The sequence below is a fragment of the Sparus aurata genome, chromosome 12 (genome assembly GCF_900880675.1).
Source record: "Sparus aurata chromosome 12, fSpaAur1.1, whole genome shotgun sequence".
Lineage (NCBI taxonomy): Eukaryota > Metazoa > Chordata > Actinopteri > Spariformes > Sparidae > Sparus > Sparus aurata.
In genome coordinates, this window is record NC_044198.1 from 3,537,258 (window position 1) to 3,554,937 (window position 17,680).

General features: G+C 40.7%; 1 protein-coding gene across 1 annotated transcript in view; it reads right to left on the reverse strand.

Moving 5' to 3' along the window:
- The window catches only part of crb2a (crumbs cell polarity complex component 2a), a 31,379-nt gene extending 13,699 nt beyond the window's left edge, over positions 1-17,680 (reverse strand). The window contains exons 1-4 of the mRNA XM_030436884.1: positions 17,460-17,680; positions 3,248-3,940; positions 2,318-2,513; positions 1,586-1,725 (exon numbers count right to left, since the gene is read on the reverse strand). Coding sequence (XP_030292744.1) covers positions 1,586-1,725; positions 2,318-2,513; positions 3,248-3,940; positions 17,460-17,526 — 1,096 coding nt within the window. The 5' untranslated portion in view covers positions 17,527-17,680. The remainder of the gene's footprint in view (positions 1-1,585; positions 1,726-2,317; positions 2,514-3,247; positions 3,941-17,459) is intronic.

Here is a 17,680-nt window from a genome sequence, read left to right on the forward strand (position 1 = left end):
TGTAGAGAATCCACGCTAAATGTTTGCATACATACAAATGAGGAAATGAACCTATGGCAAAAAATGTTTGTGTTTGTGCGTGTGTGTATGTGTGTGTACATGTGTGGTAGCCAGCATGTTCCCAATGCTCTCTGTATGCCTGACAGCACTTGTGTTAACTGCAGTGAAAAATACGCACAGAAATGATATGAAAACTAACATGGTACTCAAGTGGTAAACCACAGTAGAAGACGACATTATTAACTTACATTATCTATTCCGTAATTCTTTGTCGATATTATCTTGAATTTCTACAACCAAGGCTGATCATTTCATTAGTTCACGTGGTCGAGGTGAAAAGGACTCAAGAATGTTCACGCTTAAATATCGGGGACAGACAGGCCAGACTTTCGTAACCTTCACCCTGACACATCCTGCATTTCAGCATTTGGGAGTTCTACGACTAACCACCAGCGTCAGCACAGTCCGGGCCTCTCCTCTGCGCTCCGGGGGAAATGTAAGGGTGCACATAACAGAGCTAGTTTGAATGTTTAACATATTACACTTATTTTTGCACCGCGGAACGTTTCTCACTGGAAGAGTTTCAGGGGTACCGATTATACTGGAGCACCAACTAACGTTCATGACTTCAGACAACAACAATGAACGAAGAAGCAGATGAGACTGCTTTGGTCGGCCCCGTGGATGGGAAATTTTGTTTTCAAAAGCGGACGGATGGCAGCGTAGATAAGAGCATGCTATTGCTGCACTTTATGGCAAAAATTGCACTGGTTGCTCAGTGGGTAGAGCGCGCGTCCCATGTGCCGAGGCTCTGCAGCGGACACAGGTTCGACTCCCGGCCTGGGTCCGTTTGCTGCGTGTCACTCCCCCCCTCTCTCTCTCTCCCTGTTTCCTGTCACATCTTCAGCTGTTCTGTCATTAAAGCCATAAAAGGCCAAAAAAATATCAAAAAATTGCACTGGTCTGTTGGTCTTGAAAAAACAAAAAAAAAATGTTGTTGCTTAAGCTTCTGTATTCAGTCATTATTCAATGATATACTAAAATCCATGTGAAAAAAATTGCTTCTCACTGTTCTCAGGTCAAATATTTATATGCGATTAAAATGCGATTAATTTCGATTAATTAATTACAAAGCCTCTGATTAATTCGATTAATTTTTTTAATCGAGTCCCGGCCCTAGTTTGAACGTAAGTGGAAGTGAATGTGTGAGAGGCTTCATTTTACAACTTGGCTTCAAGACTCCATCTTACCATCGGTGTCACCATTCCCCTTGCTTCCAAAGTGTCCGTACCCACGGGTCAACATTTTCTGCATCAAACTATTTTTGCATGGGAAGTGGCGTACACCTCTTTCAGACTGTTTTTTTTTAAATAAAATCCCTGATGATTTCACCTTTATGGGCAGTTTGTGTCTCAGGGTGAGCTCTACATGGTGTGTGTGTGTATCTAGCTGTGGATTTTGGAAAACCTGCAGCGACAGGTAATGTGGTCTCACACAGAGAGCAGCCCCATCAGCTAAGTTCACAGCCTTTGTAGATCTGTGTGATGGTGCAGAAATGTTTGGTGTGTAGCATGTTGTTCAGTACCTGGCCAGCAGAGGCAGGTGTATCCTTTGACCCCCTCTACACATGTGGCAGCATGCTGACAGGGATCAGAGGCACACTCAGGGATGTCCACTTCACAGTAGTCCCCCTCATATCCTGTGTCGCTGCAGTCACATTCATAGCTGCAAGACACACAGATGAGTTTTTATATAGCAGATTATCAAAATGCAACAGTGAGCGATTAACAATGCTACTTTTTGACTCTCCTAAAAAGCGCCTCTGAATATTGTAACATTAATGGTATAATAAATCCTAGACTTTGAAAATGCTTTTGCTCTGAAAGGTTTCTGTTTCTGATTTCATGGCATACAAATAGAACATCTGTCATTACCAGCAACATACATAGGAAACCAGTTGCTATGTGTGAGAGGAGTGAAGCATCTGTACATGAGACAGAATATTTTTTACATCCCGAGTCTTTGAGGATTCGGGAAATGCATTCAAAATGTACAGTGGTTAGCTTTATCAATCCAACTTCTGGGTATTTATTGCTCAGAATGAATGGACTTTTAGCATTCTGAGTTGGAGATAATGATGATAAATGAGAAGCACAAAGTGAGGCCAGGTAAGATGATAGAGGGGACATCTGATGGAGCAGCACATTACCGCCAAACCTCCACCCTGCATGTGTTACCCAGGTGCGTGTCTTCATTTAATTCATAATCACTGTTGCAGCTCCCACAGACAGGACATTCATTTGTAGGTATGGCCTACCTGTTCACCATGTCGTGACAGACAGCTCCGTTCTGGCAGGGCTCACTGGCACACTCATCCACATCAAGCTCACAGTCGATGCCGGCAAACCCGGGAAGACACTCACAGGAGTACATGCCAATCAGGTCATGACAGGTGGCTCCGTTGTGGCAGGGGCCAGACTCACACTCATCGATTTCAGTTTCACAGTTGACTCCTGTTGAGGAGGCGAACGTCATGAAGCAGTGAGAGAGAAGTACGAAAGCGATGATGATGATGGTGATGATAGGTAATGTGTCATATCTGGTGGATGTACTCTTGTATATACTCAAATGATCAGTCGCACTTTGATAAGTCAGCCACACTGAACTGCCCAAATGCCAACATCAGTGTGTCTATTCTGGTCTGCAGATACCTGTGATGGTAACAGCCTTTATTAACATTCTCTAAACAATCTGATGATTGTGAGTGGGGAATGCAGGAGTGCTGATCTGACCCTGCACTGACAGATAACACGAAGCTCCTCTGACACAGAGCAGAGTCATGGAGTAAGAAAGGAGTGTAAAAAAAGCAAGATGGGAGTGTTTTCTCTCACTCTGCACAGAGACTTTATCTGAGCCAGTGATAAGACGCCTGACTAAGAACATCTTACCGCGCACTTAAAATACTCCTCGTGCCCAGTTTATCAGGAACAAAACACTTTGGAATTAACAAAGGATGTTGAGGAAAACAAGAAGTAGAAACTCCACTGGAGGAACACATAAATGTTGTCAGGAAGCAGAAAGTCCTTGTCTCGCTGTTGACGTGTTCTTAGAGGAGATGATTCATGATGACACAGGAGCAGCCTCAGACACAGCTTTAAACCAAAACAAACACAAATGTAGGATTCGTGTGTGTGTGTGTGTGTGTGTGTGTGTGTTTGTGCGTTTGTGTGTGACTTATCGGATGTACCTGCAAACCCCACCAGGCACTCACACTCGTAGTGGTCCTTCTCGTTGATGCAGGTGGCGTTGTTCTCACAGGGCCGTGAAGCACACTCGTTGATGTCGATCTCACAGTTAAAGCCCTGAAAACCAGGCACGCAGAAGCAGTGGAACTCTGCCACTCCGTCTATACAGATAGCTCCGTTCTGACAGGGCTCTGATGAGCACTCATTCACATCTTCCTCACAGGTCGTCCCCTCATACCCTGGCGCACAGTGGCATTCAAAGCCCTCTGGTTGTAACACACAAGAGCCATTGTTCCTGCAGGGCTCATCGATGCAGTCAGTCACGTGAGTCCTGCAGTCCCGTCCTCCGTACCCGGCAGGACATCTGCAGAAGTATCCGTTCAGCTGGTCCACACACAGAGAGCGGGGCTCAGAGCACGGGTTGCTCTGACACTCGTCCACCTCCTCTGTGCAGTTATCTCCCGTTAGTCCATCGGGGCAGATGCAGTGGTAATCTGTGGTGCCAGGGGTGCTGGTGCAGTTTTCACATGGAGCAAAGGAGCAGGCATCATAGAGTTCATCACAGTGTTTGCCCATGTATCGGACTCCCCCTCTGGTACAGATACACGCGTAATCATCCATGGTATCCACGCAAGAAGCTCCATTCTGGCAGGGTGCAGACAAACACTTGTCTGATGTGGCTGTGCACAAGATTCCTGGAAAACAAAGGATTCATTAATGCATGTTAAGATTATCTTCGACAGAAAAATGGTTCCCATCCTGCACCTGTAACATGTCATTAAGGTCAACGTTATGCAGCATCAGAGCTGATTCCTGCATGTTCTACATTGTTCCTCAAAGTAAAGTTTACTTTGTCAGATTCTCATTTGACATTTTCAATTATATTTGTTTGGAATGTTTTAATATTTGCAATTTCCAGACAAGTGCAGAACAGATTCTGTAGTGGAAACATTTATTTAAATCTTTCCTTAAGTTTTAATTATAGTGAGTGATAACCTATATTGGTTGCTTCACCTATATTACTTGTACGTGGGCCAAGAACAGCTGTGCTTGCAATTTGTTTTTTATTTTGTTATCTCAAAATCACAGGTGAATATTATCCTGAGACAACAAAGCTTGTTTCTTGAGAAAAGCTGTCATTTGTTGATTAGTATTTCTTGGTGCAAGCTATTTTTCAGAATATTTCATAGATATATGAATCTATGTAAATGACACCCAACTTGATTATCTCATTATCTTGAGATAACAATGTTTTCCTTGAGATAATGTAATAATTAACTTGTGAAATCAATATAATTGTTTAAAAAAAAGACTGATTGCATACGCGGCAGCTCTAGACCTCTGTACTGCACACATAATTACACTTTGGCTCATGTCAGGACAGTCACATGACCAACAGGATGCTACCTGGACACTATTTAAATGTCTCCATTTAGCACCAACAAACAAGCGGATGAACTGAAATGTGTGACTGAAATAGGCCACCTGCTTTTAAACCTGTCACACTTATTCATTGTGACATTCCCTCTAATTATCTCTCACTTAATTTAAACAGACAGTGGAACTAAACCAACCCACACACGTCCAGCATCTGCTTGTATGAATTGAAAAGTATGAATTATTGACTCATTTCACTTCCTGCACCTCAAAATGAGTTGAGTTGAGTTCAGTCTTAACTAACTGGATGGAGGATTACTTATCGCCTGCCTACAATGCAGTACTGGGCTCCCTTCCCACAGCTTAACAACCATTCACACCTAGGCTCACTTAGCCCTAGCAACCCACAAGTGGCACTATCATCTCTGAAACTTAGAGCTAACACTTGTCCTTAATGGCTCTGTAAGTATACTCCCACACATTGTTTAAATGCCTGCACTCCCCCCCCCCCAAGTTAGTTAGAATGGAAAAAGCCTCTTGGATGAAAGGTAAAACGTCTTAAGGAAACTGAAACACATCAAGTTGCCTATAATACAGAACTTTTAATTACCATAACCTGAATGACTGAGAACCTTCATCAACAATTTTTCAGTCCAAGAAATTCTCTGAACTGAGAGGTAGTGATTCTTTGCTGTTGGATTAAGGATTTATATATCAATGCTGAAGAATATGAACCCAGAGAAAGACTGATTGGGGATTCCAGTTCTTTGTTTTAAATATCCTCAATGAATCTGGACAAGATGCTGCAGGAAGAACACTTGACAAGAACGAGCTGTGGGCATTTCTTTGTGGAGTGAGCAGTTTGATACATTCACAGTATTCATACAGACCTGCTTTATACTGGAAAAAAAGGCATGGACATACTGCAACATCTGAGCGTAAATGTCTAAGTATCAATTTGAAGGCTGTTGTTGCATTTATGTATTTCTGCCTGTAAGGCCTCTTATATTTGTTGTTATGAACATTGTTCTCATTGCTAATCATATTTGACTAGCAATACTTTATGTTTCACTCACATTTAAGAAAAACCTTTCATCATAGTGAACGTAAATGCCGAGCAAAGCTATAGTTACCAGCCTACTCACTGCTGTCCAGCTAGGATTTCTGATCGGATTGGCAATTTGATGTGGATCCTGGATCTGGTGAGCTTAAATAATGGTTGGTAGTTTTGGGTGCATAGAGTGATACTAACAGTTTTATATTAGTTTAGACTTGATTGAATTAAAGGGGACTGTTGGGCCTTGGTGCAGTTATGTGCTCTACAGGGTGCCATTCTAGTTGGTCTTGAGGCACTGTTGATGAGCACATAATGATGTTTCTAGTCTCAATTAGCTTGTTGCTAGTGCAAATAATGACTGTATTGTGCAGTATCCTCTATGGCCTCTCTCAATTTGTGAGGGTTCCATATGTTAATTCACAAAGTGGATGTGAATATTTGAGGGGGTGGGTAGTTTAGAGAGGATTTACAATACATTGCTGTGTCCCCTTACCATTCACTGCTATGAGGTCTCTGTGGAATCAGTCCACATTCCTTTTATTAGGCAAACCTCAACTCCCTGTTCTAAATAACCCCGTCCACCACTCCCAGCCTCCCTGACACTTTGATCAGTGTCCCGTTTCCAAATTCTCACTGAAGTGGAAGATATTAACAGTGAAGGGAGTTATGGAGGGGAAGAATGGGGAGGCAGAGAGAGATAGAGGGAGAACATTTAATGAGATACATTAGTTACTTGTTGCAAACGTTACCCCTTATTGGGTTTACATGAACAAGAGAGAGAACTACACATTTTGAGTTTATCTTTTTTTCCTTTGACCCTTTCAGAAGACCATTATCTTTTTGGTTCTCCTACGATTTCAGGGAGAGGTGTTCAGAGCACGAGTGAATAGATACCAACAAAAACATTCATCCTGATTCAGTTGAATAGCCCTTATCACTGAGGTGTAATGCACCACCAAGTCTAAGATTAAATGTAGTCTATTTCAACTGAAGACAACGTTGATTCACAACCAGTTGTATTCTTTCCAAAGTTCAGCTCAAAGGATTTATTTATGTGTTACACCAAAGATCAATCAGGACAATCTGTCTGGTTAAAAGGCCTTAAAAACTCATTTTCTCAAACAGCTGCTTACTAAGAGTGATAGAATCCTCATCTATATACTAGGGGTGGTGAAAAAAGTCGATTATTGATTAATCGCGATTATGATATTGACGATTATGATTCGATTATTACATTTCCAAAAATCGATTTAAAAAAAACAAAAAAAAAACTTTTTTTTTAATTTTTTTTAAGAGTAATACAAACTGGAGTCCTCCTCTTACTGGCTTTGCTACATGGTCCACAGTCTGGAGCCAAGATATGTTATTCCATCCCGGAGCTTTTTCACACTTAAATCGATTCCAAATTTTTACAAGGAGACAAAGCTTTCCGTGCAAGAGTCCCTCAACTCTGCTCACAGGGTAGCAATAACGTGCGATGCCTGGACATCCAGAGCTACAGTCTCATATGTGACCGTTACAGCTCATTATGTCAGCAGTTAATGGAAGCTAATGTCCTACGTACTTCAGACGAGAGCTATGGATGATAGCCACACAAGCGCAAATATGTGCGAGTTTCTCAAAGCAATGGCAGGCGAGTGGGGAATAGAGAAACACGCCCTGGTTCTCGTCACCAACAATGCTTCTAACATGAGTCCGGCTGCTGAGCTTGGCAGCTTTCTTTTAACAGTGAAAGACTACATTTAAAACAAATTAAAAAATAATAATTTTGATATTACAGTTACACTATACAATATTGAAGGTGCTGTGAGGTGTTACTCAAAAGATAAGTAAAATAATTCAGCAGCTGACTGATGTTAAATGGAAGATCAATAATCGTTAATAATTGAAAATCGAATCGATAATCGTTAATAATCGAAAATCGATTTGTAATCGAATCGAGACTTCAATAATCGGAATCGAATCGAATCGGGAAATTGGGCCGATTAACCACCCCTACTATATACTCACTTATGCTAAAGTTAAAGCGCTTTTGGTCATTAACCAAATGGTTTGTATTTTGAGTTTTGTTTTGTCTATCCTCCATTCCGTGGATTAGTGTCGCTGTATGGAATCAGATACAAAACAAGAGTTTGCTAGAGAATAAAACCCTGCTTAAGCAAAAATATGTTATTGCAAAAGTAAAACTTACAACTTGCAAACAATGATTAATGTAATGGTATAAACTGCTGGTCTTTTACTTATCTCATAATTTGTCCTTTAGTTTACAGTCATCCGATCAGACTTTTGCCTTCACTGTTTGCATTGGCTGAATATCTGTTTGCAGTTCCTACTTCTCATGTGCACAGGCTTTTTTGTTTTCCTCTATACATTTGTTTATTTTGTCCCACTATAGCATAAGTCTGGTTTTATTCCATTGTTTTTCTTCTGGCCACACATTCTTTTTAGGCTCTTATCAGGATTGCTCAGGCACACGTTTATTTCATCTCTGCAGCTCTAAAAGAATAAAGATAATCATCAGTTTTCTTCATAATTATATATGTTTTATCACTACTATTATTTCCACACACACCTGAAAAAACATAATATTTAAATACAGTTTTTTGAAGTTATTTACCTGATATGCATGCATTTCAGCTCACTGTGAGACTTTACGGCATCATTGCTTTCATTTACTGTCATGCTAGTTTCCCTCCTTCTCTGTCTGTTTACTGTGGACGTACAGCTGACACAGGTAGATCTCGCTATGTGAGACTACTGTGGGCAGGCACACGCACACAGAGTACATACACACATACATCTTTTTTGATGTATCGAAGTTGGTTCAACAAGTGAATCTTATTGAATCTAGTGAAACTTTTCCACAGGCATGAGAGCCACCACAGAGTCACATCATCCAGTCACTGTATACGTCTCAAAAGTCATTGCTAGGAACAATGTACAAATGCTGCTACTGGCTTCAGATGCGTATATTGGCATCCAAACATGACTGGTCCTCAGACCATTGTTGCTTCGATTAGTGAGAATCATGAAAATCTTTTGTTAAGTCTCCCATGGATGCGTCCCAACATGCTGCACTAGCTCTGGTTTTTAAAAATTGGCAGTCATAAATGGTTCTTGTTGGTCCTTGGTCATCATAACCCCACCTACAGCCCCTGACGTGAGTACTTCTTTGTTCTAGGCAAAAACACATTTTTCTTCTGTTACAAGTTTTCCTGGACACTGTCGAATAATTGGTTCCCAATCTGGCACTGGCTCCAAACCAGCACCTGAACCACCTTGGTCTTAAAGGGGTAACATACACACATGCAATACAGTGGACTGGACTAGGTTAAGGTGGGTGAAATGAAGATAACACAAGTGTATGACAACTTCTAATATAATTTGAAATGTATAGGAGTTCAGCACCGCTAAAGGTCTGAAAACTTTATGACTCATATCCTGAGGAGATCAAACAATGCCATCAGTATAGGCTATGGAAATCTGCACCACAATCACATTGTCTGCAGAACCCGGACATGGCTACACACTGGAATCTCAGCGCCCACAATATGTTTCACATAAAGCTGGACCCTGATATTTACATTGACATTTACATTCAGGGCAGTTAGCAGATGCTTTTGTCCAAAGCGATTAAAGTAATAAGTACATTTGTCACAAGAAAGAAACCACAACATATCACCATTGATAAAAAAAAAAGAATGAAAAAAAAAATAGAAACAATTTTGAAGCCTTCGTCTGGGCATAGTAGCTGCTGTTTATCACGGATAGCTGATGTACATAAGTCCTATGATTTAAGTGTTAAGGGTAAGAACATACAAATACATATAAGTTGTGTTTTTTGATGCGCTGGAACAGAGAAGAGCCGCAACTTCGCTGATCGAACTTTGTTCTCTCTAAGTGATGGCGGTACCAGCCGGCCAGCTGATGTAGCAGAGCAATGTGCTCACTCTGGGGCGTATACGAGCTATATTTGCTGACGTAAGCTAACCCAAGCTGTTATGCTGATATTAGCTTCTGTCAGAGCTTGTTCCAGCAGACATCTGCCAGACCAGGATAAAGTCACTGAAAAATCAACTTTAATCCAACACTGATTTGTGTAATGAAACACCATCAGAGAGATTCAGACTTGTTCGGGTCAGAGTGAACCTCCAGTCCACAGAGTGATGTTTTCGCATTAGTATGCAAATATGCAAATCACACTTTCTTGCCCCTCCCATCAGACCCCTCCTCTCCACGCCACAACAATGACACTGAAAAGTTACCAACATGGTAAACAATTGTGTTATTAAAAAATGACAGACATGACTGAAATATCCAAGGATTATCAAAATTTTAGACCCCTAAGCACCCAAATATGTGTCCACACAAGCATAGTCTCTCATCCACATTAGGTTTGTTCGGATCTCGTCAATCTTGTACTAAACACAAAAGCTTGGATGCCAGTTTGAAGACAGGATACAGCACAGAATTGATTTACAGTGGCTCTGGTCAGGACTATGACTAGGGACAAGAAGAAGACACAGCAGGCTGGGGCAGGAGAGGCTGCAGCAGGTAGAGCTGGAATATTTTCACATCTTTCTCTGTAAATTGAGGATTTATTTGGACCAAACCTGAGGTAATTGTGAAAAGACAAAGCAGGGCTGTTTTGTGGAATTTTTATTTCATTTGTGTCGAGTTTGAATGAAGTTCATTTTAAAATGAGTTAACAAGACAGTCTAGCTCATCTTACTTCACTTAAAGACAGAAACCTGAATTCAGATGATTGATTCGATTGTATTTGCCTCTTAGTAAGGAATAAGGAAACATTTCCTTTCTGGTGAGTGTATCTTGTGGAACTATTAGACATATTACATATTAATAAGTAGTGAACTGGATGCTTTTACATCTCCTAGCCGACACTACGGCAGCTGTCACACTCTTGCTGTAAGAAGTGGTATTATGAGACAGAATAGGCTGGGGCTAGCTGGTTAGCATGCTAACTTCCGCAGAGATCTCTGAAACAAATCATAGACATCTTCTTCACACTCGGTTTTTAAAAATGTGTTCCTTTTTTAACATATTTTAAGTTAAAATCTAAGATTAGTTTAAGACCAAAACCTTTGAGATGACATTCCTTTTGCAATAAACTCTATATATGCCTTTTTTGTTTGATATTCAATGATGTTTGATTATTAACTTCACTCAGAGCTGAGTACCGTAGTCGAGAAATCATAAAGTATCGAGAGAAGGACCAACACATTGTTGGTTTGGATCTTTTCATGGGATAAAAACATGTGAAATAATACAAGCTTTATCCTCTAACGGGCCTGCCAGGTGAAGGCAGCTTTAAAACTGTGGCCCTGTGTCACCCTTTTGAAGCAGAAGGCTGTTGTCATCTTCAATTCCGGTTGAGGTGTGTCCTGCCCTCAGTCTGCACTGCAGATACCAGGTTTGACTGTTACAGCTTACAGTGGGCTGCAGGAGAGTGTCAGCCACCTGTGGACTAGAACATGTCCCAGGTGGCTGTCGAGGGTTTCCAGATTAGGTTCAAGTCTCCTTAATGTAAGAAGGAGACCGGGATAAACATGTTAATTTACTGAGGTGTGATCCTTTGCTTGCAAGATAAGAAACTTAACTCAAGTGCTGTCGGGTCAAACAACCGTATTTCAATCATGTGCCGTGAAGAGACGAGTGTATTCAGGCCTTCAGCCCAACCATATTCTAACTGTACTACTACTAATTCTTGATCGGCTCCTTATTCCTGCAAACATAAGCTTTGATGTAGCGTATGCAAATGATCCCTCATTGGAAACCTAATGCTAGACACATATGGACTATCCTGCATTTCGCCATCTTATGTTTCAAGACAATATTTCTTAAATTCTCACATTCTGCAATATCTGTTTGTGGAAACTACAATGCTATGTAAAGACTGTATTTATGCTGAATAAACAAGCAAAAGGTTCGAATATGGTAAGGCAACTATAACACTTGGTAAAGGCAAGGGACAGGCAAGTACTTTAACTCTATTACTGTATTTGATATTTGTACTCAATCTCAGGAGCAAATATTGTACTTTCTTCTCCACTAAATTTGTTTAACAGTTTTAGTAACTTGTTACTTTTCAGATTACAATCCTGTCCAGCTAATACCATGTATTTCCAAATATGCGTCATTTAAAAGTCATTTTAAATTTCTGAATTTCCAAATTAAAGGTTGAAGTGTTCCTTTATGGGTCGAGAATGTTCGCCTTCTTCTCAAACTTAATACATGCATTTAAACCCTCACAAAGCTGAAAAAAGGCTGTTTTTTGGGGTTCTCACAGTACAGCCCCCTCTTATTAATCCCCACCTTCTCCTTTTCCACCCCCCACTTCTACAATCATTCTACTTTCCCTCCCCCTCTTTCACCCAGCAGGTTTGATGGCCTCCCTGACCTTCAGAGCCTTTCCATGTCGTAATCCCTCTTGCCTCTTTGGGCCAATCCACTTGCTCCTCTAATCTCCTGGTGGCAGGATACCTGCACAGATTACAGCTCCGACCTCCAACCCTCACCATGTGTCTGTCACCTACTCTGTTGCCATTCTCTCTCACATGAGCTTCTTCCTCTGTTACTTTGACCTCACATTTCACCAGCTTCCCATACTCAAGCCCTCCTGAGACGTGGCACACTTGTCAGGATTCCCATGATGTGGAAGCAGAAGAATAATGCTCTACATGGTCTCAAAATTACATTTTACAGTCTGAAAATGTTTATTTCACCTGTGCGATATTATATGGATTCACAACACTTTATGTGAAACTGCTTGTGCTAGAGTAGCTTTAGATTAGAAATGACTTAACATGCTGCAGCTCTCTGACGTGTTATGAAGAACAAAGTTTAATTAAAGTAACTCATGTAACGCCAATATTAAAAAAGTAGAGTCATGACAATTTGGTATCCGGTCTTGGTTATGATCACACTTGTAATCCATGTATACATACAAACAACAGTAAAGGAGTATTTCAACATTTGGCAGTGGAAGAAGTGGTGATCCATGCAGGGCCATGTGTGTGGAGCTGAACCCAGCTGTAATTGTGTATTTTCTGCTGGTTTATACTAGTTATACAACTAGAAATGTTGTCTTTATTTAACTTCTGTGGTGTGTGCAGGCATGACTGTCCTGCCAATCACTGGTTTTAACCATTAGTGAGGTGGCTGTTACATGTCTTGATGACTAGTGTATTTGGCTAATGTGGATTATTAGTTCCTGACCCCTGTGGTATTGGTCAGTACAGACAACATCGCTGAGAGCTATCACTATACATGTCACTCTTTTAAGTCCTGTTGTTCCTTACAGAGGACAGCGCTGGAGCTTTAAAATGACACCACATGTGGGGGTGTGGCCTTGGCAACTTGCCTGTGCATGTCTTTTCAAAATGGCTGCCGTCCCAGCAAGCATATTTTGGGGAAAAAAGAAAGATAAGCATAATATTCATAAGTAAAACACTTATGAATATTGCCTATTGACTTATTGACTTATATTTCAATTGTTTCATGTAATTAAACATCTCTGGAATATTGGTGTGAGTTTTCAGAGCTGAGCTTATTTATTTAGATAAAAACAGCTAATTTATAAATGTGTTCTGTAATGGATGTGATAGCTAGCTAACAAAATAGCAATTAAGCACATGCTAGATAACAATGACAACAGATTTGTACCAGTTGCATGATACGCAGTTCTTTTCATACTACAACGAAAGGGTTTGCTGTCTGACGTTCCATGCATACTTGGCTCCTAATCTGCGTGCCATTCCAGTTTGCAGTACACCAAAAAAATCAGAAAAAGAAGAAGCATGCACACTGTGTATGTGTGTGCATAAGAATAGGACAGGGACAGGAAATGTTGTAAATTGGGGAAAGATGAGGGGCGTGCAGTGGATAGGTGTGGGTCTCTGTGTAAGGGTTTGTGTGAACCTTGTGGACACCACACCCCCTAAAAGGCTAGAGCCAGCCCTGGATGCAGCTGCTGTTGGAGCTTCTTTTGATCACTTAATATTCTCTCCCATATACCCAGTTCAAACAACTGTCCAGTACAATTGTTATGTAACTCTGAAGAGAGTATACAAGTGACAGATACCTGATAAAGTATCAAGTGTAGCTGTAATCGGTCATAGACATACAACATCCTCATATCTGAGCTTCATTTTGAGGGTAAAAGAAAACATTTTGACAGAAATTTGGAAAGGGCTCCTTCTACATGAGTGTCACACACAACACTGTGTCATGGTAATCCACAGAATACACACAAGGGTGATCCCGAATGATCAGACACCTGTACGTACAAGACGTGACAGAGAGGACACAGATCAGACAATGACAGCAGGAGGACAGATGTCTCATTCAACTGACCCAGCTCCAGTTAATACAGTCACACCCTGAGCACCCTGAGCTGTTTAAGAAGCAGGCCTTACTCCTATCTCCTCCGTCTCAGGCAGATTAGCAGCTAATCATTTTTTTATATTATTGGAAAAAGGAAGTTCCATTCATACACTCCCATTTATGGAGACTTGATGAAAGACCGTTGTCCAATGCAATTAGATTAAATAAAATGGTCTTTTTACGTGTAATTGCAAACACCTTTAGTTTATTGGTCTGATTGCTCGAGATCTTAAAATGCTGCTCACTGTTTTAGCCCCATCTTAATTATGAACATCAGGGTCCATCTTGTTTTTTCTAAAGATCCAGTGGATTAACAGTGATCCACAGAATTTTACAGAAAGGACATTTAATGGTCATAATTCTGTTTTCAGTGGTATAAAATCATCTGAAATTAAGAATAATTATGCTTTTGGTACCTTAGAATGTGCCTTTCACATCTACAGAGATAGCAGGTCCTCCACAGTCTACCGTGTTGCACCACCATGTTTCTACAATAGCCAACAGCAGACAAACCAAACACTCGCTCCAGAGACGGGCATCATGCGTAAGCATTTTAGGAAAGGGCAAGATGCAACCTCACCCCTAGAAGCAGGGCTTAAAATGTGCTAAATCCTGCCGGAACAGGATCCTGTAACTGGCACCTATTCAATAGGATCCTTCCCCTCTTTTGTCACTATCACATGAATGTTGTTTTGTATTTAATGTTATCTATTCGGTCATTCTATTATTTTTTCCCATTGAATTTTCTCAAAAATAATTATCTTGTTTGCCTATTTTGGCGTTTTAAATCTGATTTTAAAAAAAGAGGGGCACTGTCATGCCACATTGACGCCTGATGGATTATTTAGACTTTGAGTTTTGCAGTTGCAGGGCCCTTCAACTGTAAGTGGTACTCAAACTTTGAGTTTTGTGCACAAATCGCAAACTAAGCTGGGTTATACCATGTCTAAATATTTTGGCATAGAATTAGTGTAAACCCAACAAATAAGTCAGCCTTGTGCTTTGAAATGATTACATGGGTATGAAGGTTAATTTAAGATGTGTGTGTGTTGGTGCGACGCTGTCAACAGCACTGAGGTGGATCACAGGCATTCGATCAGATGGACAGGCAGAAAGAACATGTCACCGAGTTTGGTTTCTTAGCTTTTTGCTTTTTGTAGTCGTAGTTTGTAGTGAGGTTACTCAGCTGTTTTATGCACCTCTCCCAGCTTAATGCTCTGATCGATAAATGTGAAAAAATAATGCTCAATCTGTAAGGACAGTTTTAGTTTTGCGTAGTTTTAACAGCTGGCCCCATGTGTTGTCCAGTGTGCTCCAGGCACTCCGGATCTTTGATGTGTACTTTTTCGCTCCCCCTGACCTGCTGGGAAAAGCACCCTGTCTGTGTTCCAATTTACAAATTAAGCACCATATAGAAGTCCCTAAATTCTGAAGCCTGAACTTTTAAAGATACAACAATCCACCAATCAATAGTGTTTGCTCTGCCATCATGCACATCATTTTCCCTTATTTTTTAGACCTGACCCATTTCCTCCACCTCTGCACCAGTTTAATTCTATTTAAAATATTTGATATATTGGGATGATTTGGGCTGAACATTATTTAATACAGTTACATTATCAGACCATGACTAGTGTGACTTTAGTGAAGAGCTGAATTTGCCTCACAGTACTGCCTTTAGATTGGATCATGAGCATCGCCTGCTTTTCTCTTCTATCAAAAATCACTACTAACATGCCATGCTGCTGTCTGACTCTGACCAGCCTGATATCTTCATAATCTTGATAGTAAGACAGCATTCTACTATTGTTTCCAACATTTAAGTTCTACTCCACATTTTTCTCCTGGTCACATGCTGCAATGCCTCGACCCCCCCCTAAACCCGACCCGACACACAGTTTGAGAACAATGAAATATTCATCCTTCAAACAACTTGAATGGCTCTTGTAAAGAGGGTTTTAGCTGCTGAGTCAAACAATAGAAATGCTAATATAGTAATGTCCATGAGTCCTAAAATGTGGACTCATTAGACAACAGCATACTTCTGCCAGTCCATCCAAGAGTAATAATATAACTGATTTAATCATGTTGGTTTTCAGTGCAGCCCCCTGTGAGGGGTTGAGGTTCATGGCCAGATATTTGATTCTCCCAATCTTTTCATGAAATGATTCATTGTAAATAGTGAAACCCTAAATTCTTTGCAATTATGAGCTGATTATGAGCTGTTCTAAACTGTGAGACTACTTGCCTTTAGAGTTTTTTGGTTTTTTTTCACCAGTGCTGACCCTCGCTCCATCCATTGCCTATGCCTATTTTATACCCAATCATGATACTTTCCCGGCCATTTGCCCCTTTCACCACATTTTGGAATGTGTTGAAAGGTATGAACATTGAAATGAGTGTACACAAAATGGGGTTGCACAATACAAAGTGTAGCTATATGTTGCTAACTGATATAATGTTCAGGGAAAGAGAGAGTTGAGATAGTTCCTAGCCAAGAATCAACAAGTGTGGTGTCTGATGTAAAGATAACTTTACAAGACTAAATGTAAACCTTCTGGATGTTACGTGACCTCTGTCTGAACCTCCATTCACACACAGACAGATATGAATGAGCCTCTCTCGATTGCTCTTAACCCAGTTTGCTCTGTCTGAGTGTGCATGACTGAGGAGCACTGCTTCTGATTCTGAACCAGTCGTATGTCAAGTCTAATAGAAAACAGATAGTAAAAAATTTAAATAATATCAAATAAAGCCATAAATTCTACCAGCAAGGCTCAAATTATACACAGCTACTTGTGTTTACGATTCCAATTGAATCAAAATGTAATTATCTTCCAAATCCCCATGGTTTCTCAAGGTTGGAGAAACACTAGCCAATCCCCTCATCGTTACTGTTGTGAGTGACAAAGGACAAACCCCCCCCCCCCCAACTTGTCTCTGTCTACTTGAGTCTCCTATAGGGAGCACAAACTAGTCCAGTAAGCACCCCCTAAAAACCACTTGTGCACTGAGCAGCATCTCTGAGAGCACTGATGACATTCCTGAGACCTCCTCCCATTAACTGTTAGATAAAGGAAAGTGAGAATCCTCATGAGCGTTAATAGGTTTTTGGTCAATAAGCACAGAGTACAGGTGAAATAGCTCTGTTGGGTTATTTACATCACAATAAGAACTTGTCCCAAGCCTGTTGCTTTCACACACAAAAAGGCTTAAGAACTGGCTCCAAACAACAGAAACGTAACCACACTGAATCTCAGTGAGTTACACATGCCTGTTGGTACAATAGCATTAAGATACAATTACACAGTCATGATCGTGCAATAGGAATACCTCAGACTGTCTTTTAACTGTCTAAACTGTCTACTGTTACTCACCCCACTTGAACATCATCATCGTCAGCAGCACTGTCTTTAGATTCAGGTGAATTTTTCCAAACTCCATGGTCAAACGCCTGACCCGCGTCTGTAGAAGACCACAAGGTAATATGTAGAAGAAAAAAAAAAGAAGAGTCAAGTCCTGGAGTAGTCACATGCTGCTGTGTGGTGGAGAAGCTCCTCACTGTGTTTAAAGGCTGGCATGCGACAAACTGCCCATG